Source organism: Melopsittacus undulatus, chromosome 7 (genome assembly GCF_012275295.1).
Source record: "Melopsittacus undulatus isolate bMelUnd1 chromosome 7, bMelUnd1.mat.Z, whole genome shotgun sequence".
Lineage (NCBI taxonomy): Eukaryota > Metazoa > Chordata > Aves > Psittaciformes > Psittaculidae > Melopsittacus > Melopsittacus undulatus.
Window position 1 is genome coordinate 7751511 of NC_047533.1, and position 22332 is coordinate 7773842.

The 22332-nt window shown below is 39.2% G+C and overlaps 1 protein-coding gene across 2 annotated transcripts in view; it reads right to left on the reverse strand.

The window, feature by feature from the left end:
* Window positions 1-601: 601 nt before the first annotated feature.
* Window positions 602-22332, reverse strand: part of FAM53A (family with sequence similarity 53 member A) — a 70721-nt gene continuing 48990 nt past the window's right edge. For both annotated transcript variants that reach the window (XM_005148541.3, XM_031048451.2), the window contains exon 5: window positions 602-1805. In XM_005148541.3, the coding sequence (XP_005148598.1) occupies window positions 1482-1805 (324 nt within the window). In that variant the 3' untranslated portion in view covers window positions 602-1481. The remainder of the gene's footprint in view (window positions 1806-22332) is intronic.

Sequence of the window (22332 nt, forward strand, 5' to 3'; positions counted from 1 at the left end):
TAGGTACTGAGTGACACAAGCTGGGTCAGTAATTAAAGGCCAATTCTCTTTATGATCAAAGGCTGACCCAAATCACAACGTTGGAGCCTGTGTTGTACCTTGCTTAGTCTTTGTCATATGCCTCATATTTATGTCTTATTTTCATCACATTCCATTAGCTGACTTAAAATATCTTGCTACATTTTGGGTTCATGGTACAAGTTACAGTAGAGTTTGCTCCTTTAAGCAGGCTAACACAGTACACTGGAATGGCATAATCTAAGCTTCCTCATTCCTATCCAATTTAAAACCATTTCAAGATTAATTTCCCCCTTGTTCAGGAAAATCCTTATTGTGGCTGAACTAACAAAGTACATGTTGCAACAGTCTGCAATGAACGCAGTATTACATTTGAGATGACTGCAGTGCATGTAATCACTGAGACTTATGGGACCCGGCCTGAGTTATTCCCCAGCTCTCCAGAATAACCTGATGTCACTTTCTTTTTTAGATGACCAGAAATCTGCTCTCCCCCTCCACCCAATTCCACACAAATACCATAGCAGAGAATCTGCCACAGATTGCATATCTTCCACTAGTAAAATTCATAAGCAGACACAAGTGCAAAGCAAAATGTCATTTTATTTAATTCAAGGACTATTTTCCTTCTAGTATTGCTGAAGGGATCACCTCCTGGGGAATTGATCATTACAAAGTCCCTGTCTAAAAGTTCAAGTGCTCTTGTTGTACATTCTTTTGAACCACAGAAAACAAAGACCAAGTAGGTGGGCAGCTACTTGCAGTTTTATCCCACCTAAATTAGCATTGCTTCAGGCTAGAAAACAATTCAAGTAGTAAAATAATGGAAAATGTTAACCTTTAAGGTCACTACCATATTTTGATCAAAAAGTCCTGAATGTATGAAAAGAACATTTGTACATGTTATGAAGGTGTTTGTTTTTTTTTAACCAGACACTGTTGAAAGATGGCAGTTAAGTATTTTGGACCAGTTGTCAACCAGATATTAAAGAGTTCTATCTGAAGGTTTATTACCAATTTCATTATGCAATTCACTGTTCACATTAAGCTCTTTAACAAAAGCAACATATACCCGCACCAGAATCACTGTAGACAGATTTAGTTTTATAGAATGCCCTTCTGAAAATTCATTTCAAAATAGAGATGCTTTTTTTTCTCCAGAACTGTAAAAGCCATAAAAATGCAAAATATCTGTTAGGAAATTTTTAATCAAAATTATTCCTTAATGTTCAAAATAACATTTAACCTCCTACGTTTTCCTTTTTCGTTGTCATCCACATATTGATCAACAGACTAAACAGGTAACAATGGTTCACGTTTTTCCCCCACCTGAAACATTTCTTCTAACACAGGCCCAAGATAGGCAATACAGAGATTCAGGGACATGGATTATGCATGGCAAAGGTAATCCTCTATCATTTTAATTTAGAACAACTCTGATTCTAGCACACAACTTCCGAGTCTCAGTTGTTTTCAATCTGCTCTAGGTCCAAGTCTCCACAGTCTAGAGGAAAGATGCCTTCTTCGGTGCTCTCACAATCACTCGTGTCCTCATCGCTTTCACATACTACGGCTGCTTGCTTATAATCCCTTGTTTTGAAGCTACCTTGGCATGACCCGTGATGCCTTACTTCATCCAGCTGTTCTTTCATCGGGCTGGAACCAGGGGTGATGATGTTCATAAGATCATTTGAGTCACATGGGGATGACACAATCGTCTTCATTTGTGTGTCATCATCATCATCTTCATAGTCAAGGGAGCAAAGACTTTTGGAATTTTTTAAAGTCTGAAATTAAAAAGAGATACATGAATATTAACCATGAGGAGAGAAAATTCCTTAAATTCTTGAGTGGACTGAGAGTACGTACTCAAAAATGAGAATGTCACAAGTTTAAAGTAATCCTGGAAACATGAGGGGCATGAAGGAAAGTGGTTACTTACTCCACAGTCTGGTTTTGCACAGGTATTTTGCCTGTGGAGCTTCCCATTAGTGAGAAAAAAAACTACTGGTCCCTTTTTTTATGCAGAAGGATCCAAACCCTCAGCTTTAGTCAAGTGAATGGGGAATTACAGACGCCCAGTTTGATGTTATTAGCTTTCTGGCAAACCCAAAGCACAGCATTTGGTAACATCAGCATTTAGGGCAGACAGCTGCACTGCAACCCAGTCAACAATTAGTTTCCCAAAGTTCTCAAGCACGCAGACAATGAGCCCTGAGGCATCACCTCAGCCAGAGTCCACAAGGCAACAGCACATTTGGGTAACCTCAAACAGGGGAAAACCAAGCTTCTTAGAAAGCACTGTGCTCCAGAATCAGCTTAGTTTGTCTTATATTTGGTTACTGTTTGAACCAGAGCTCAGGAATTTAAGCAATCTTGTTTAAATGAAAAGTATATTGAGAACAGAGGGGAACTCACCTTTATTTAGACAAAGTAAAAAGAAAAGAAAACCTCAGCAAAAATGCTCCCTCTGTACCTCAGATAAAGGGATAAATTGTCTGAACTCCTCACATAACTCTAAGGGATCCTTGACTAGCATCCAGAAGCAGCATTTAAGAAGAAACAGATCTATACAGACAGCAGAACTTAGATTTTAACAAGTGAGAAACTTCTAAGTTCTGCCTTACACAGTGAGAGAAGGGTGAAATGGTCAGGGCTCCTCTCAGAGGTGGTTAAGAGCCAGGAGAATAAAACTCTGCTAGCTTTCATCATCTTACTGGTTAAGTGACTCCAGTCTCTCCTACACATGGCAATCATTGCATTACAAGTAGATCCGCAGGGAACACGACCAACTTTCACACCCATTTTCAGCTTCCTCTCCCCATTTGTCACTTCTTAAGTATTTTATATTTGTTGATATACTCAGATGAAATAGGAACATTGCAACACTCCCAGTGTGCTATATTCCAGATGCTCTTCTAAAGCCCTGGGTAATCTTTCAGCAATGCACATCAGCAGCCACACAAGCAGTTTAGCAGTATCTTTGGGTGCTTTTAAACAAAGCTTTACAGATTTAGAAGAACTCCCAATAAGTAAGCCTTGCCTGTATATAACTGGGTAAGAGAATGAGGAAACCCCACTGAGGTGATCTGCCTGACCCTTGAAGATCAATGTTACATACGGATCATTTTGCAGACAAACCCACTGTCACTCTGCAAGCTCATACAGTTCCTTGGGCATTCCTGCATCAAATCGACATACAAAGTTTGCTTGTGGAAAAGTCTGAGCAAAGGCAAAAAGCAAATGCACTTGGGTTTTAGAGTTTAGTCACAGCACAAACAGACTGACTGAACAGCAGTTCCGGTATGGGATGGTGCTTCACCATCACTGGTGTCTCAGTATTCTCCCAGCCCACATATACCACATTGAAACTCTTCACTACTGATCAGAAGTTAGTTATGTATGTACTGCACACAACTCTTACCATGCTCAAACAACTTTCCTATCTTGTAATAAATGGTCATAGCTTTCAGGCTAGAAGGATGGGTAAGGGGCAATTTACTCTGCTCGGACAGACACAAGACCTAATTTAGGATTTGATTTATGCAACTCCAAGACCTGCATCCAAAGATCAACTTCCAGAATCAACAAAACAACTGTTGACCATAGGTCCATCAGAAGGAATTCACCAAAGCCTTTGTTAGCACATCCAATTTTGCACGTGACTAGCATCAACAAAACTGGTAACACTGCATGATTAAAAAGCTTTATATTTCCAAATTTCACTTTCCTACAAGAACAGTATTGGTATAAAAATATATTTGTTTTCAAAACATTTCTATGCAGCTCACAGCTTATTCACACACAAACATTTGATCTCCTTTTTCTGACTAAGAAGTGTGAATTTGTCATATTTCCTTAAGCAAAGCAGTGTATTTTTGAAGTTGAAAGTGTTAAAGGATATTTTAATCCTAATTCTATCTCATTGCTTTGAGAAAGAACACATTTCCTGTTGTGTATCTTCATATAGGGGACAATATTTTCAGTGCTTTAAATCTTATAGTAGGTACTGGGAAGGAAAGGGGTCAAAGAAAGGAAAGCTTTGAAAGTTCTGCTTTCAACCCTTTAGAAAGGAATTCCCAAGTCCCCCTTCAAAATATCTTTTATTCAATTTACCGCTAGAAATTAATCCAACCACACAGCTGTCCTTCTGGAAGGTTTGTGTACATAAATGGAAAACTGCCTGTTAGCTGTACTGTGCTGAAACCACTTCAATGGGAACTTTTAGCCGGCTTCAACACAACAGCAAGTGCATTCAACTGGTTCTTTGTTCCCCCACTTGTCACAACCTCACCGAACTACAAATAGGTGGATTTATTATCTCACAGCACAATCCCACTTCTTTCACAAAGCAAAAGGTAGAAATTGCAATGCATTCAAGCCCCCTGAACGGCAGCTTTCCATGTTACACTGGTACAGTACCACACCTTTCAAGCACAATTGTGCTCAGTGGGGAGCCTGCGAGTACTTGCTCAATGGTCCTCATTTTATAAAGGATGCTGGACTAACAAGACAAAAGAGTCCACAGTTGGCAATGGATAGAACTCAATCAGCTAAAAGTATTCTTTTGTGTGATGGAAGAAAAAAAGAAACTCAGTTTTAAAAGAAGTGAGGCGATAAAATGTCTGAATATTAAGAAAAAAAACCCAACTTTGTACCAAAAACAATGGCAGGGAAGGAAATAAAAGAAATCTCTCTAGACCCTTGCCATACAAAGCAAACAAGAAAGGCCCAGAGGAGCTTGAAAGGAAGCTAATGTCTGTACTCCTTACTAAACCTCCAGTTCAGAAACCCGCAATACATCACTTTCCAAATATAAAAAGCAATAAAAAGGTTGCTTTTGTTTTACTAACAAAAACTGGAGCATTTGCTACAGTAGTCAAGGGAAAAATAAGTCATTTACGTGCATGAAAACCTAGTGCATAATGGGAACAGCAGTTCTCATGCTTCTTCCCTGTGCCCCCATCATACACCAAGTCCACCCATTTCCCCCCAGTTTTGAATGGGGTGGAAGATACAGCTGCTCTGAAGAGGTGCAGCTGCAGCAGCTGGCACAGAGCAAGCAGCAGAGGAGTCTGAAACTACCAGAAGCCCTAAGCCCGTCCTACTGCTTTCCAGCACTAGTCATCACAACAGGATGGGCTGCTCCCTAAAGCCACAGGCTTAGGAAGAGAGGGAATTCAGCAGACTAATTAGACTAGTTATCTGGCTATGTTTCCATTCCTTCCCATCCTGAGACTTTTGACTAAGATTACACAAGAGATGCTGCTTTAAGAGATACCAGCACATGGGGTTTCTTGACTGTTAAGGTCTTTACCATGAAAGGTGCGTGATGCATTGGTCCTAGTGATGAGGGCGCACCCTGGAATTTCCTGGAATATCAGCAGCCAACCCAAGCACAACACATTGAAGAGGCAGCCCAAGCATGGAGTAACATAGAGCTTTTTCTGTTGCTTCCCTGCAACTAGTGGAGAGATGGAGTAAGTCTGATGGGTGGCATCTTTCCCTTTGAGGGCTTTACAGGTCCTTATTTCACTTCCTGGACTTATGTTTCCTATAGATAAGTCAGACTGACTCAAACCCAAATACTCTTACTGAAGGTAACTCATACTATGGGCTAAGTTTTAGATCAGAAGCATCATATACAGCCTGATGCATTTGGACCTCAGACACTAACCTATTCCTAAAGAGGTTACAGTTTAGCCTCAGCAATGATGAAGTCCAACAATGGTACAAATTCATTACACTGAAGAAACTTCATTTAATGAAGCTAACATGGAAACTTGAAGAAAGCCTTTAAGTTATAAAAACAAACTGCTACAAAAGACTGGTCCTAACAGCTCACTGAATCATGATGAAAACTGCCTTTTGAACATACTGTCTGACTGACATCACATCCTACTACAAACAGATGACAACTGGTCCCTCCCTGTAAACTGATTTTTCACATCATGCATTTAATTACCTGCATTACTATCATTACCTGTGATAACTCAAGTTGGAGACATGGAAGGTGTCCACTGTAAATCATTAGATGTGTTAGTTGTATAGATTAAAAATACCCTATCACAGTCCTAATCCCTGCATCTTTTACTACTAATAAAGTTAAAACCAGCAAGAAAAATGCTGTCTTTAATGTAACAAACTATTAACCTTTCTGTGAAGTAAACCTCTTGATGTTTGACTTCTGTCCTGAGTAACACTGAGCATTTTGTGAGCACTGAAGTGCTCAGATAACCTCAGCTTTAAGCACCTTGCATTTAGGATGAAATACTGCTTCATCTGCACAAAGTCATGCTGACAGGAGGAAAACAATACAATATTCTTCATAACGTGATATGCTTGAAGCTTGCTAAGGCACAGTTGAAAACTTTTTGGTAAAAAAGTTAACCGGAAAAGAATTTCTCCTTGCGCAAATGAGAAGTGAAAGGTGTAGGAATACAGGAATCTTTTCAATTCATGTGTCTAAAAAGCCCCACTTCAGTTCAAAACCCTCTGCAGATTTTTAAACTATGCATCTGAAATAAACCAAAGAAGAAGTTATTTCTTTCCCCCCTTGCATTAAGCTACAAAAGCAAATAGAAATGGTCTTGTTAACTACTTATGTATTTAATAGAGAAAGAATCAAATCTCTAAAATATTCCTAACACCTCTATGGGCAAAATCTAATCTCTGATCAAATTCACTTTGAGAAGCAAACATGCTGTTCAGTTTTTGCAGCTCTTCAGTTATCCCTCATTTCCCTGGAAGTCTGGTATGTATTCTTATATTAAAAAAATGCAATGTTTATTTCATCATTTATAACTAGAAAGCAGAAAAAACCTGGAACATCGGATATGAACGGGAAACAGCAAACAACCTCTACACCATTCTGCCATGTGATTAGGCACTTAACTAAAACAACCATTCCTTACACCAGAGATAAAGTTGCTGCTGCAGTTCTTGTAGTCAAATGAGGTAAATCCTACTTGCAAAGCCAAAGACCTAGTTAAAAATCAATACAAGCTGACGTGCAGCAATATGGCTCTGACTTGAAATGAAAGTTGTTCAGTAGTTTGTCTCTTCTGTATCTTCAAAGCTTGTTTTAATTTTTTAGATGTAGGTGCCCAGGAAGAGAAGTAAACCGACAACAGCTCATTTCACATCAGATGCTAAACAGCAGCATGAAGTAACAGGCTTTCATCTGCCACTAGCCAGACTGTTCTAGATTTAAGCATGCACTTCTCTGGTATAGTCTACCATGAAAGTTGATCTATTTATTGGCCTAGATTTTTCTGCTTGTATTCTCAATGATGCCACAGTATCCTTACAAGTTCTGTTTGAGCTATAAGAGTTTGTGATTTAATTTGGCTTTTTATTTAGTGCTACTGGTTGAAAAAGCGCTCTGATTTAATGAAATAGAAATATTTAAGTGAAATGCTGAATTTGTCTAATTATACTCAAGTATGCAAGAATACAAGGCTGTTCATCATGTAAGATAACTGACAGAAACCACTGGAATAGTTAAAGGCTACAAGGGAGAAACAATGCACAAAGACTGGGTGGGAGGAACTGGGGGTCCAGCTCTTTGCCTGAGCACTGCTGCAGCGCATACACAGCCATCACCCACACTGGTTGAGAGGTTTTGGGAACTCTTGTACTGCAGTCTTCAGACCTGTATAGCAGCTTCCTTGTTTAGCTAGGAAACTCTGCAGGACACCACTAAAATCACTGTGATCACACCAAATTCCAAACAGCCACATGTGAAGTCACAGGCATGGCAAATTCCAGATACAGCAGGGATTATAACCACCATGGACTAAGCTCAGTTTAAACACCTGCCCCAAATTCAGACAAAATTATTCAAGACAGGTACTCCATATATGAAATTAAATTTCACACTCAAACCAAATAGCCTCTTTTCCTTGTAGTGGTTTGCAAAGATCATCTGAACTGAGGAGAAAATTCACAGACCCTGTCATATGCTTCGTGTGCACATGTGCTCAATTAAGTTCCAGCATTAAGTAACATAAGAAACTAAGGAATTTAAGCAGATTAAAGAGAAGTTTGTCAGTCTAAAGGTGTTTAAACTGAACTTAAGCAGACAAAACACTGCTGCTATTTTTCATTCATTCCTTTCTATTAAATTTGGGTTGAAGGGGGCAGTTTAGTGCAGGAAACTCAGGTGCTGGGGTTTAGCAGTTTAGTAAAACCAGGACCATTCATTATAGGGGTTAACTTGTTTGTTTTTAAAGACAAACTGGAAGCTGAGTTAACATAATACAGTCAAGAACATGATTTAACACCAGTACTACCATGAGGAGTGTGAACATATATAGTAATTTTCCCCTTGTATAAAAGCTAGGCCAACATTAAACTGCATTTAAAGTTTACTGTATGGAATTTTAATTATGGTGCTGGCATCCTACATTTTCTAATTCAGTACATTTATGAACAGCAACCTTTCACCTTTCCTGCTGGAGTAAGTATAAATCATGCAAGTTTTTATTATGAGAATGTGGAATTACATTCTGCAAACATCAGGTCTACTTATTTCACCTGCATGTAATTAAGTAGAAAGTTGCAACTATTCTTAGTACCAATCTAGCAAGCATAAATACCTACAGATGCTATGAATTACTCCATTACCTACAACAGAAGAGGCTCACACAGTAGATGTAACTGTTCTGAACTGGGTGATAATACAGCATCACACAAAGTAAAACATAATGACATATGCTTTGTTCAGCTAATAGTACAAGACTTTGGCCAGGGAGAAAGAAGCTTAAATCCAAACAAGGCAACTACTAGATACAGCAGCAGTGTTTGCCTGCAATGCACTCATGCATTAGAATAGAGGTTTTCTCAAAAGGAAAGATGCACCACAGAAAGACTCAAAAGGGTACTGAAATAGCAGAAAGAGTGCCCTGGAAGATGGATTCTAGCTCTTAGGCAGCAGCTGCAGTCTGGGGTCTCTTGCAGGACCAAAGCAATTGCTCTGCCTTAAGTACTGTATTTGTATACCATTTAGTTATTTTCCTACTTCCTGCTTGAACCTAAGCACATCTCTAACATAGACAGGGGATTTATCCACCTTATGGATAAACTGGAGAGCTGGACAGTGTGGAATTGGGCCTCAAATTCCAGGCACAAGCTTGAGAGGCTTCAGTCCAGCAAATTCACATCATCCAACTGCATTAATGAGTGGTGCAACGGTGTGATGAACAAACAGCTGCACCATTTGTGCTCATGCAGGGATGATGAACACATCTGGTTTTGCAGCAGAAGGGCACAGAGGGAAACAATGTAAGCACATGCTCTCCCCCAACAGAAATGATTCATGTTTTGCCAGAGTTGTTCCATCCTTTCAGGCTCAAGAACTTTTACCTTTCCTTTCAGAAATGAAACAGAGTCTCTGGAAACAAGAAGCAAAGTGCGTATTTCCACCTTCATTAAAAATATGAATCATTTTATAGAGATTTGGTTTAAAAAGATGTCTAATTCATACAGGTTTTAGAAAGATGCATCTAGTTTTCTACATTTTAAACTGGGAAATAAAGGAAGCATGCTTATATCATTAACATGAGCTACATATACCTCCCTTCATACAGATACACACTGACATGTACAAAATGAGCAGTAAAATTGCTTAACAAGAATATTAGTTCTTACAATATCACCTTTCAGCATTCAAAATCCAAAACCCAAAGACCACCCTGGGTACCCAAAGCCTTCTAATGTATTTGTCCTTTGGCAGAGGAATCAAAAGACTTGCAGAGTACGATCAGTTCTGAAATAACATACAACACAATGGAATCGCACTAGATTTCTACCTAGATGCATTCTAACAAGAAGAAAAAAATCTGTAGCTTGTGCTTCTACAAAATTCCTAATAAGCAGTCACGTTCTGAAGTTGACTTCACCATGCCAACCCCTGTTCTCAAGTAACATGATTTAAGTTGACTGATTACACACCAGCATAACACAGGACACGATTTGACCCTTGTGGCTTCAAAACATGACCATGTTGGCTTCATTTCCTGCCATTTATGTGTCATCTCTTTTTATAGAGAACTTCTATTCCTGAGCAGTTTAGCCAAGGTCTTACTCCTTCATGACTTTGCTATGAGCTGCAAACAATTACTTTCACAACTGAATCACATATGTACTGATTTTTGTATCCATGTACCAACTTCTCTTAAAATTCCACCATGTTATTTTTTATTCTCAGGTCAAATATTAACTTGATATGATGGGTCAAATTTATAAGAAATTAGAGACGTGAACTCCAAATCCTGATTCTAAAGCTACCCTCATTAGTTACTGACAGATGTCAGCCTCACCTATATTATTGGGTTATGCTGGCACTCCATCATAACTAACATTTTAAGGGATTCTATAATTGGACCGTAAAGCTCACTTCTGCCAGGGAAGGGGGATGGGATAGAAAGGGAAACACAACTTCAGTTTAGGAACAGTTTCCCCTTCTTCGGACCAATTTTTCACTACAGAAATACTTGTCCAAACCAAAGCCTTACAATCCTGTTCTACAAGGGCACACATGCATGCATAGGTGTATACATGCACATGGACAAAGCATAAGTGATGTCAGGAATCTTTCGTCCAACTCCATGCAAAAGCCACAATAAAGTCTTGTAGGAGCATTAACTCAAACTGTAGGTGGACTCTCACCACTAATTATTTCCAGAGACAAGTTGAACACTTTTGTTTAGAAAGAACAGAATTAGCACTGTTCACCTTCAATTTCAAATACATGTACTGTGTTTTTCTAGCTTAGTATCTGATTTTGGACCATTCTGAATGTTTCTGAAACAATGTGGCTCAATCAAGTGGCAAGCCTGATGTGTATTTTTAATACTGAGTCAACCTGTGCTAAAACTTGTCTGATAAATATGATTTGGACAAGTTTATTTGTTCAAATACCAGAGCCGACATCACTTAAGCAGTTGATGCTCAGTGTGTTTCTTAAAAGAGTTAGGTCAGGAAACCACATATGTGGTCCTTTATCCTTCAGCTGCACTGAAAAACAATACGTTTTAAAATACATCATACCAAGTCAAAAGAGAAGCAAAGTATTCTATGATTCTATATGAAATTTGTGTAAGGCAGAGCCAGCAATGAGAATCTTAAAGCACTACAGTAACATTAAAACTGAGCTCAACTTCTGACTGTATGGCCGGCTTCAGTTTTCTTCTATTCTGTAACAGTATCAGTTTGCATGAAAAAGCTGTAACATTCAGAAAGCCATACATTCCAGTATTACATACACTTTGTTTTAAAGACTCAAATTTGTTTATACTACCACAACTTGCAAGCCTCCTAGCATACCATAAATGCCTTTTACATTTTAGTCACATGGTTGCTACTATAAAGAAAACAAACTGGGAAACTAGGCAGAATTCTCATTTACTTAAAATTCAGTTTCTGGTAATACTTCAGTTTTATTGCAGAAGCACGTGTCATCATCAGCATATGAAGAACTGAGGTCTTTCAGGTATATGAACAGATCAGCTATTTGATTATCTGCAGCTAACCTTAATACTAAGCCATCACCTCCCAAATCACATATGCAGAAAACATCTACTTATAACTATACTCCATTAAAAGTCACATCTTGCAGCAGGTTTAAGAAGCCACACAAGCTTCTCTAAAGTTTGAAAATAGTTGAAAAAGAGCAAGTAAGCAAGTCAATATTTCCAATCAAAGTGGAAGGCCAAATTGACATTCCTAATTGATGTAGATAAAATGAATCAGCTCATTTTACGTGCTTCAGACATCTGTTTTGCTTTTATCACACCTACATACCAGTATACACATGCAGCAGGAACTGATCTATGCAATACAAGCCTAACAGAAGGCAAAGCGATAGTTAAACGTAAGACTTTCCAAAGCCATTTTAATACGCTTCTCTGCAGAGAAAAACACTCAGGTGAACCAGTTCAGTTCAGGTCTCCTTCAGAAGATGATGCATCAAGTCAGAAACTGTCAAAAAGCAAGCCAAGTTTCACAAGAGACAATACTCACTCGAGTACAGAAGACCAAAGCCTAGTTTCAGAATTCAGAGTCCTTCCATTCTGGTACCACAAAGATACACTGATCTATGATAAGATCCACTGGATCTAAGATAAACTGATCTAGTGTGCTATTACAAGAACACTGAATACTGAACAAGCCCCCTTCTCCCCAAATTACCCCGAGTTATATTCAAAGACATAACTCAGTTCCTAATAAGTTTTTTTAAGTTACATTGGGATTTCAGTTTTTTTGCCATGAGATCTGGGAAAAGTTCCTATATCAATGATGAAACATTCCTACCTCTTCTGCTAACCACCATCTCATGTGGTTCAGAGCAAGCAAAAAAGCCCCAACCCTAATCCCCTGCCACCTGCCAAAACCCAAATGGTAAAACCTAGGTAAAGTGCTCTCACCTCTCTTTAAACCCTCTGGTGCAGCCTAGGAACATTAAGTACCCTATATATAACACCGAGCCATGGCTCTTAACTCAATATTGCATTGTATCCCAAACAACATCACCAATAATTTCAGCATAATCCAATTTTATGACAGGCAAAGTAATAATTAAAAAAGAAAATATCCACAGCTGGCTGAAACCTGGCTGGGACTTAATAGATGGCCCCTTTTCTCATAATGTCAAATGCAGCTGGTCTGGGACTCATTAGCTCTCTCAACAGTGAACACTTACTTGTACATACAGCAACTTGCCAGAAAAGAAAAGCAAATCTGCAGCAGATATTAAGCTGCCTCCTCCTCCTCTTAGCACATTGCTTACAGAAAAGTGCCATACATTTACAAAGCTGGTTTCAGGTATGACAAAGCAACACAGCACTGAACAGCTCTGAGGAGCTGCAGCTATTTGCAAGGCATTAGTTACAGAATGCTGTTAACAAAAGAGGGGGGAAAACCTCTATCCCTAATGAGATTTCCTTTCCTTCACTATCCTCAAGGCTTTACTCCCTCACTGTCAGAGCACAGAGAACCTCCAGCACAAGGGCTCACTTCATTAAATGCCATTCCAGGCCTAATTTCACATTGTGACCCACTCTGCTGATGCATAGAAAGCAAAGCGCCAGATGCTCTCTGTGCCTGCTACCTCAGCAGCATTTCATTCACTACTCCAAAAAACTTCCAGGCATCCATTCAAAACCAAGTACCCCCAGCCTGCTCTGTCCTGTCACAGCACAAAGTGCTGGCTTGTCTTCAGCTCACGTTTGATGCTTGCCTACCATCTCCCAGCCCAGCCTACTCCTATCTCCTTTCCTTCTTCCCAAGCCTGCTGGAATTTGAACTTTAAATGGATGCCCTCCATGGCAACAATTGATGAAAAAGGAGCCTTTGATTGTTCATGCGTTGCAGAAAAGAAAAGAGGAGATTCATCCTGGCTGCAACCTAGCAGGAACTCATCAAGCACAGCTCCCCTTCCATTGCAATGGGATGCCTTAGCCTGTAGCTACTCATTCAAGCTCCCTCCGTCTACGCTGCCATTCAAAGAGGATGAATTCTTCAGGTTTCCCCTGTTAAGGAATTAAACATTGATCCTATGAATGAAGGGCAACACCAAGCTTGGAAAGCTGCCAGAAAGTTCTGTAACACTCAGCAGTTTGGAGATAATTCAATAGTTATCGATATTTAGCAGGATTTATAGCTGCATTATTTATCAGGAAGAGAATAAAATCAGAGCCATATTTAAACCTTGGTAATAAACTATTTTTAGCACCATCTGTTTTTCTAGTTTGCTCCCTTGCTTAGGCAAGAACATACTATTACCAAGTTCCCTTTTCCTTGCCCATTTGAAAGGATCCACAGAGCCTAAACCAAAGCACACGTTAGGATCACACTGAATATTTATCATTCAGCCATCCTTAACTGTGTTCTGAAAATCCAGACTGCTGACTAGGGCCAGTCTTGGGCTGATGCAACAGTATGTCTTGTCTTCAGGTACAGAACTGAGCAGATCATTTTAATCCAAGGAGCAATGTGTTTCTCAGGAGGTTACTATCTGGATAGAAACAAATGATCATTAGAAACAAATGATCATTAACAGCACTAACCCATCTGAAAAACGTTCCCGCTACTGGCAGTGCTTTTCTGGGCAATAGTTGCCAAGTTTCACCCTCATTAAACCCACAGATACTTTGTCACAAGTGCATTCTGCCAGGCCAGGCTGCTGGTAGAAGGGGAGACAAGAATCATAAGCAGCTGCTACCGGCACCTTGCCTCTGTGAGATGAAGTATTTGAAGCTGCAGCTGCCACCTAGTCAAAAGCACCCCTAAACCTCAAATTACTTCTTCAAGCTTACATTTATGTTCTGCTTTTAGCATAGGGCACTGCACTGGTGGTCTCTGCAGCACAAGAGGGACAGAGTGAAGTGGTTACTGGTCCCTTGAATTCCAACGGCTTTGGGTACGTGCATACTGAATAAGTTCAGACACAATTGACAGCAGCAATATACAATATATCCATCTTATTCTCATGACTCACAAAAGCCACCTTTTCACACAAAATAGCAGCACAAATATTGAAATATTTTACTATTAATCATGCCAGATTAAGAAATTTTGCCTTTCAGCAAGGTAGAAAACTCATCTAAAAATATGAGCTCATTCATAGAGGTCTTACTCTTTTCAAAGGGCAGCAGCAGTTAAGAGTTGCAAGTTGGCTTACCAGGGCTTGAAGCACAAGTCAAGCATTCCTGGGAAGTAGAAGATACATAGTAAAAACCCAAGAATAAATCCCAGCATGTAGCACATGGGTCAAAATTCAATCCTACACACACAGCCCTGAAACATACAGCCATTATAATGGTTATAATTAAATAAATATAACTAACGGAGTCCTGAGGGCTTAAAAACATTCAAGCAATCCATGTTATTGATTACTATAACATTCATCTGGCACTGGCATTATGTGACTATTTTAGAGCATGAAGAAAATAAAACAGGGCTGTCCAACTGGCAGCCTGTGGGATGCCTCCTTCCATTTCGCTCTTCTCAGTGGAAGAAACAGGGCACAGCACTTCTAACAGCAAGTACAACAAACTGCCAGGTAGATAGATGGAAGGGTTCCTTGGCAGTGTGATACAGAGCCAGGCCATGCCCAGGATGCTGAAGCCTGCTCCTGGTGAGCAGTATCTCAAACACTCCAACAGCAACCACTGTGCCCCATCTGTCAAAGCTCAGTGGCTGCTACCAAGTGATGTGCCAAGTGGTCTGTCCCTCTCATGGAGGAAAAAAGCTCCAAATCTGTGCTACTTTGACAGGACACATTTCAAAGGGCAGTCTGCCTCAGCTGAGAGGAGATCAATAAAAACTGTTCAAAGGGGAGAATCAAAGTCTGCAGCGCTTTCCGTGGCCATATAAAGCACATGGACAGCAGCCAATATATACAGTAACTGTCGCAGTAAATTTAAGAGCTATTGCCAAGTGTATTTAAGAGTAAAAACTAAGCTTGCAACTTGTAGTTCAACTCCCTAAGGCTGTTGCATAACCTGCAAATACATTACAACATGAGAACAAATTAATACTGGTGATTAGCCAGGAATGTAATCGGAGGATCTGGAAGTCTTCAAAATACAGCCTGTTGCAAGCATTGTACCAAAACATCTAATTGTCATGTGGGCAAGGATGCTCACTTGTTAGCACTTAGTCTTACATATAACCATGGACTTTACACAGATTTGGAAGGTGTAATCTATCTTATTCCTTTACAAAGCTCACACCTTATTAGCTAGCACATATGCATATTTAGTATGATTATGCATTAAGATAGGACTATAGAAACATATGAATTAGAGTCTCAAAAAATAACTGGAGACAATGATGGCAAGAAGAGCCAGGATACGGCTTGATAGGACCTGCCCATCCACCCTTCCCTTATACACCAGATGGCCATGGAAAGACAAGTTATCTGTCCTTAAAAACCAGTGACTGCAAAGAAGGGGCTTTGTGATTCACTCTCAAGCCCATGCCATTTGAGAGATGGCAGAATGCCAGTGAAGGGAACTAGGGTAAGTCAGCAGAGTCTGTACAAACTCCATTTATATCCTAATCCTTGTAATGATCTCTCCCCTCCATCCCAGTGCCTGAAAGGGGCCTTAAGTAATTGTGATCCACAACTCCAACACTGAAACCCCTTCCCAGCTAATATTCTTACACAGGAAGCCTGTGTTGAAGTACACTACATCTGGTTCCAACTGCATCAAATCATGTTTTGGCAAAAACCAGAAACCATTAAACATTTGCAGTTTATCCTAGTTTAGTGACTTCACCTCTAGGTGAAGCCTAATCTTCAACCCATTTCTTAAATAAAGTGCTGTAAAAGCACTTTCAAGGTAGTTTTTAACTAGGATGACAACTTTAAAAAAGGGCCATACAATAGAACTACTTTAACCTCACCAAGCTTGCTGCCATTGCTTAGTGTTCTGAAAAGAATTACTTTATTCCTCATGATGATCACTATTCAGCAACATGCTGCCACATCAAGGCTTCCAAAAGCAGATCATAGGAGAAAAGGTACAGAAAAGCCTCTTAACATTTTTTATATATGAATTAACAGAACAAATGTTTTCTTTAAACAGCTGCAAACAAATCACTGTCTCCTGAAGCTAGTTAGAGTAAGCATATCAAAACTAGCGTACAAGGTCACTTACATTAACTTGTTCAGGGTTAACTCCTCCTAAATTGCAGTGGTATCAACCTTGTTAAAATGCTTCTGCTAGGAACATGACACGGACACAAGCCTCCTTGACCATTTCCAGTAGTTTACTATTTTCTACAATTGCTCTGTTTTCACAAGAACATGCTGGCTTACATCCACTAGGAACATTTGGAGGCCATTTGAACATGTTTCTACTGTACTTTGTTCAAATCAAAGGTGGGATGCAATGTCTTTAGTTGTTGAGATTTAAGAACTGGATGTATACTTCAGGTACTGCAAATACACATTTACATAACAGGATACCCCCATTAAACAGTCAAGAGAATTTGTGGCTTAACTGTCATGTCCTATTTTGTAGAGTTTCAAGGTTACTCGTAACTGCCAAGAGTTAAGAACAGTCAATTCTTACTAGACCTCAATACACGCTGAAGTTTAACCAAATTGGTTTTGCATCAGACTGTCTTACTACAAAACATAACAAAAAACATGACACTTGGCATCCAGGTACCCTGTTCACTTGAGGAGTTCATTTATCTTAGAAAAACTGAATTCTTTCTCCTGTCCACCTTTCCAGGGGTAAGACATCTCAGAGCTCAAACACCACAGTGAAGTAGCAAGCTAACCTGAACTAGAAACAGGTTTTTCTCAGGGATAAAGATAGCAAGCAAGTAGTTTGGATCTCAAAGAGTTTAACAGCTCTCCAAAAGCTAGGGATCAATTACATTCTTTTCAGTATATCCTAGCCACTCTCAACCATTAATTGCTATGTAACTACCTAGAGTCTATGCTTTCTGCATTTAAAGTAGCTTGGGCTCAGTAACAGAGGACAGGAAATTCTTACTTCACAGTTATTTGAACTCTCCAGGAGATGTCCCCTCTCCCTAGGAGAGGACAGCAGAAGGGATTAACTTACTTTAGAATACAAATAGCAGAAAAAAAATCACATACTTTAGAATACAAGTAGCAGAAGATAGTATTTTTCAACAAAGAGTAGATATATTATTTAACTATAAATTTAAGGTGAAACTAGAAGTTGAACACACTCTGTATTATATTAAAACCCATTAATCCATTCCTATTCACCTGACTTAGTACACAAGTATGAAGTACTTAAATTTAACAAGCTTAAGAGCCATTTGCCAACCTGACTGCACACTTGCATGCCCTCAAAACACATCATCCTGTGCCAACTACACCAGCTTCACAAAATTATAAAAGCAAGGTTTTTGCTCTGGGATACGCAATTTTAACAAGCCTTGGAAATCCAACTTAAAATGATTTCTGGTTCTATGATAATACACATGTAAGTTACAAAGGCTAACCTATGCAAATATTGTTAAGCACATAAAACCAAATTGACCACTTTGAATTGAGCACTTACAACAGGTACACAATCACTTGAAATCTTGTCAGGCAAGTATCCTTAAAACAGGCATGGTGAAAAACAGTACCCAAAGACACTGCTTAGACAACCTCTCATGCAAAAGTAAACTGCAATTAAAAGCTGAAAGGAGTGAAGGAAAAGGTGTGATACATTAAGTTTACATTTAGAAGATCTGATGCGTATCAGGAATCTTAGCCTCTGAATCACTTTTATTATTGTACACTAAAGAAGAATTTCCAGTGAGGCTCTATGCTGACTATGCTTCAAGTACATCCAATTTCTACCACTCAGCAAATATTGCAGTAGTTACAAGTAACCTTGAAACTCTACAAAATAGGACATGACAGTTAAGCCACAAGGCACCTGTCAAATGCATTTCAAGATCTTAAGATCTTTGATACTACTCATACATCATAACACTACTTCATACCACTTAATTTTTAACTTACTATTTCAATTTAAATACCCTTATGACATATATCTTTTTTTAAAACAACAAGTTTTAACACACTAACTGTAATTGAGTTGCCCAGCATTGGCTGAAATGGAGAAGAATTTACTCCTGATAACCAATTTATACTATAGAATTCTTGTTTGAACTCTGCCAAGATCACAAACCCCTGATGCTTCTTACTGTTAACATACGTTAGTCTAGAAGACTGCTAAAGCGCATACCTATCAACATAAAACAGAACTGAAAGTCAAGACAGTTAAAATGTAACTAGACAAAGAAAAAAAGAAGCAGCTTCACAAGGTAACAACAGCCAAGCCTGAAGAACACCTGGAATCTGCAAAACCCTTTCCAAGAGCAGTACTTTGGGTTTGCAGGGCTTAAATTGGTCAGCGCTTGGTCTTAGAAGCTCTATTAAATTCTATGTTCATAAAGCATGGATTTGGTGGCCCAAGCAATCACATAGAATCATAGAATAGTTAGGGTTGGAAAGGACCTTAAGATCATCTAGTTCCAAGCCCCCTGCCATGGGCAGGGACACCTCACACTAGTCTCCCTCGTATGAGAAAAGGGACCCCCATAGGCTACACACCTTCTAGTTTTACCTTTCAGGCTAGGCTGAGGCAAGACAGTTACTTTAGCAGGTTGGAAGCTAGAAACAAGTATTACTAAGTGTGGTATTAGAGCCTCCTGCTACATACATCCTTCCTGGGTAAGGACAAGAAGACACTCACACCCACAACCCATAGCAGATACCAGTTACTCTGGTGAAGTGCTGAAGCATCCAACAAGAGGAAACACACCAAGCCAGGCCCCAGAACCGATGCAGACCTGAGTACCTATCAAAGTCTGAGATCTACCATTCCTTCCACACCTTACAGTGACATGTGCAGCACATTCTTCTCCTACTGCACTGAATCCTGAGTGAGAAGTATCCTGTCCTTGGAGAAATGAAATGCAAGCTAATCCTTTTACTGATATAGGCAGTTAGACAAAAAAGCAGTTGTACACAAAATCCTGCATGTAAAATTTCAACACTGATGTTTCTGATTAAGGCAAACTATGCAATGATACCAGGAATGCTAAGGTACTGCAAATAGTACTGCAAATACTGAAAAGTTAAGAATTTAACAGGCCTCCAAAACATAACTTTTTATCCCATTGCATCATACAAGCAAACAGACCCGCATCTGTGCTAGAGAATTTGCATTCTAACTTTCTACTTACGTGATTAAGAGGCCCTTTTTGTACCTTCCTGAAATACTAAGCCATATTCCTTCTCCATATTAAAGGTTTGCATCTGCAGAGGGAAAACTGGAAAAAGGCACTCAGTGTCTATATTCAGCTATTCTATAATAGCCACTGTCCTTCAAAACTCACATTCTTCTTCATTTGGTGACTGTGTTACATAGGCAAGCCTCACCTCCTTCCTATATAAGTGAGGCCTTGCTACAGCTCATTCACTTAAAATAGTTGTCATACTTATGGTGTGATTAAGAGAAAAACACATTTTTAAAGATCAAGTTTGGTTGACAGTACAAAATAATTAATGTGAAAGAATGTTAGTGCTGTTTTCAAATTAAAACCAGCGTCTCCCTACTACAGTGTAAAGATGCTTGACAGTCTAAAGATATTCTCTATACCTTGCATTACTTAAGCACAATTCAACTGAAGTTCAGATTAGTTCCCTGGCTTTCACGCAGCTGGAAGCAATGGTCCCAAAGCCAAGAGGAAAACAAATTTGTTCAAGAAGCTCCAACAAAGTGAAATAAATTGAATCTCTCTCCCTTCCCAGTTTCTGAAGTATTCTACATTTTTGGCTTCCCCATCATCCTTCTTTATAATGCCCAGAAGAACAGACTTTGGATGAAAAATTAAAATGAACTGGCAAGGTTAGCTCAAAAAAAAGTGTTAGTTACATTTAACAAAACATTCATTGAAATTGTTTAGATCAGTTTATTAGGTTTTATATGTAATTTGAGCACTTCAGACATTTGGTTGCAGTTTTGAAGCTTGCCACATTAATAATGAAGTTAACAGTACATGGAACCCCAGTGTTAGCTGCTTAGTATGCAGCTGGAATAAGCAGAAACAGTTCCATTTTAAGAACTGAGGATGCCTTTGCTGTTTTCTCAAAGCTTTGTGAAGGCAGTTAAATTGGAAGGTCTATTAAGCAAACATCCAGACTGATGGAACAGTTACTTCAAGGAGCACTGAACAAGGTAAGTTAGAGATTTCAATCACTGCAAGTTCAAGATTCTTAAAACAAAGGCTGAGAGGTGGGTGAAGTGTGTCATACCAGTATTGCAACTTGAAACGAAGTATAAATGGAAAGCTACTGAGGTTTATGTTCCATACAGGATGATGTTGTAGTTGAGACTCCAAAAAGCTCAGGCTAATACAAGCTCTTTGCACTTTTGCAGTTTTACTGTTAAAAGTCCAAGTACCAGTTTAGTCATTGCTGTTATCAAAAACACACTGTCAGCAAGATACATCTTTCAACCTAGCAAAACTAAGCTTAATACAGAAAGACCTATATACTAATCCTGCTGATGACTTCTACTAGAAGTTTTATTTAATCTCATACTACCTTCTACTGCACTTCAGAGTTAAGAAGTCCTGTTTGGGAGCTGCATTTTGTTCTCCATCACTTCATTATTACAACAGACCTAACCTTCAAGGTACCATCTTATTTGCTAGCTAATGCAAATATTTACTTGAACTATTTAATTGCATATTTAAACTAGACAGGTGATGCCTGATCAAAGTATTTTCCTGAAAGTCAGATACACAACACAGCAGATGTGTTCACGTGGCAAAGCAACCTCAAAATCTGTAGTGAGCTCCAATACTGGGAACAGTGCAGAGAAACTATAACCATGACAACAGCTACTCACCTAGAAAAAAAAACTGCAATGTCTCCTGGTACTAAAGGAAGACACAAGTCTTGATTTCATCCTGTGGGACTGGAGCACCTCCTGGATGAAGATAGACTGAGAAAGTTGGGGTTGTTCAGCCTGGAGAAGAGCAGGCTGCATGGGGATCTCAGAGCAGCCTGCATGGGAATCTCAGAGCAGCCTTCCAGTATCTGAAGGGGACTTTTAATTATGCTGGGGAGGCACTCTTCATTAGGGACTGTAGTGACAAGGGGTAATGGGTTCAAACTTAAACAAGGGAAGTTTAGATTGGATATAAGGACAAAGTTCCTTACTGTGAGGGTGGTGAGGCACTGCAATGGGTTGCCCAGAGAGGTTGTGAATGCTCCATCCCTGGCAGTGTTCAAGGCCAGGTTGGACAGAGCCTTGGGTGCCATGGTTTAGTGTGAGGTGTCCCTGCCTATGGCAGGCAGGTTGGAACTGGATGATCTTGAGGTCCTTTCCAACCCTAACTATTCTATGATTCTTAATACAAGCAGTATTTTTCATCTTAAAGTTTTTATCTTGATCTCTGAAAAGCAAATTTGAAATCAGCTCCTTCTGCTATACACACAGGAAAGATGTATAGATGAGAGACTTATTCAAGAACTAAGAAAAAAAAAAAGGCTCCAGGACCTAAAGAAAAGTATGCTAAAGTCATTCATTTTTGGTCTTTTGTTGCACAGAAGAGTGGACAACTCCAGACTTTTAGACAAGATAGAAAACTGAAGCCTCACTTACTCATCTTCATTTTCTTTTATATACACTTGCCTGGAAAAAGACTACATCAACTTCTACCTTAAAAGTATTTCTTAATTTTTAATTTAATTAAAATTACTCAGTCCTTTGCTTCAAAATGCACTGTAGAAGCCTCATTCATCTGACCACT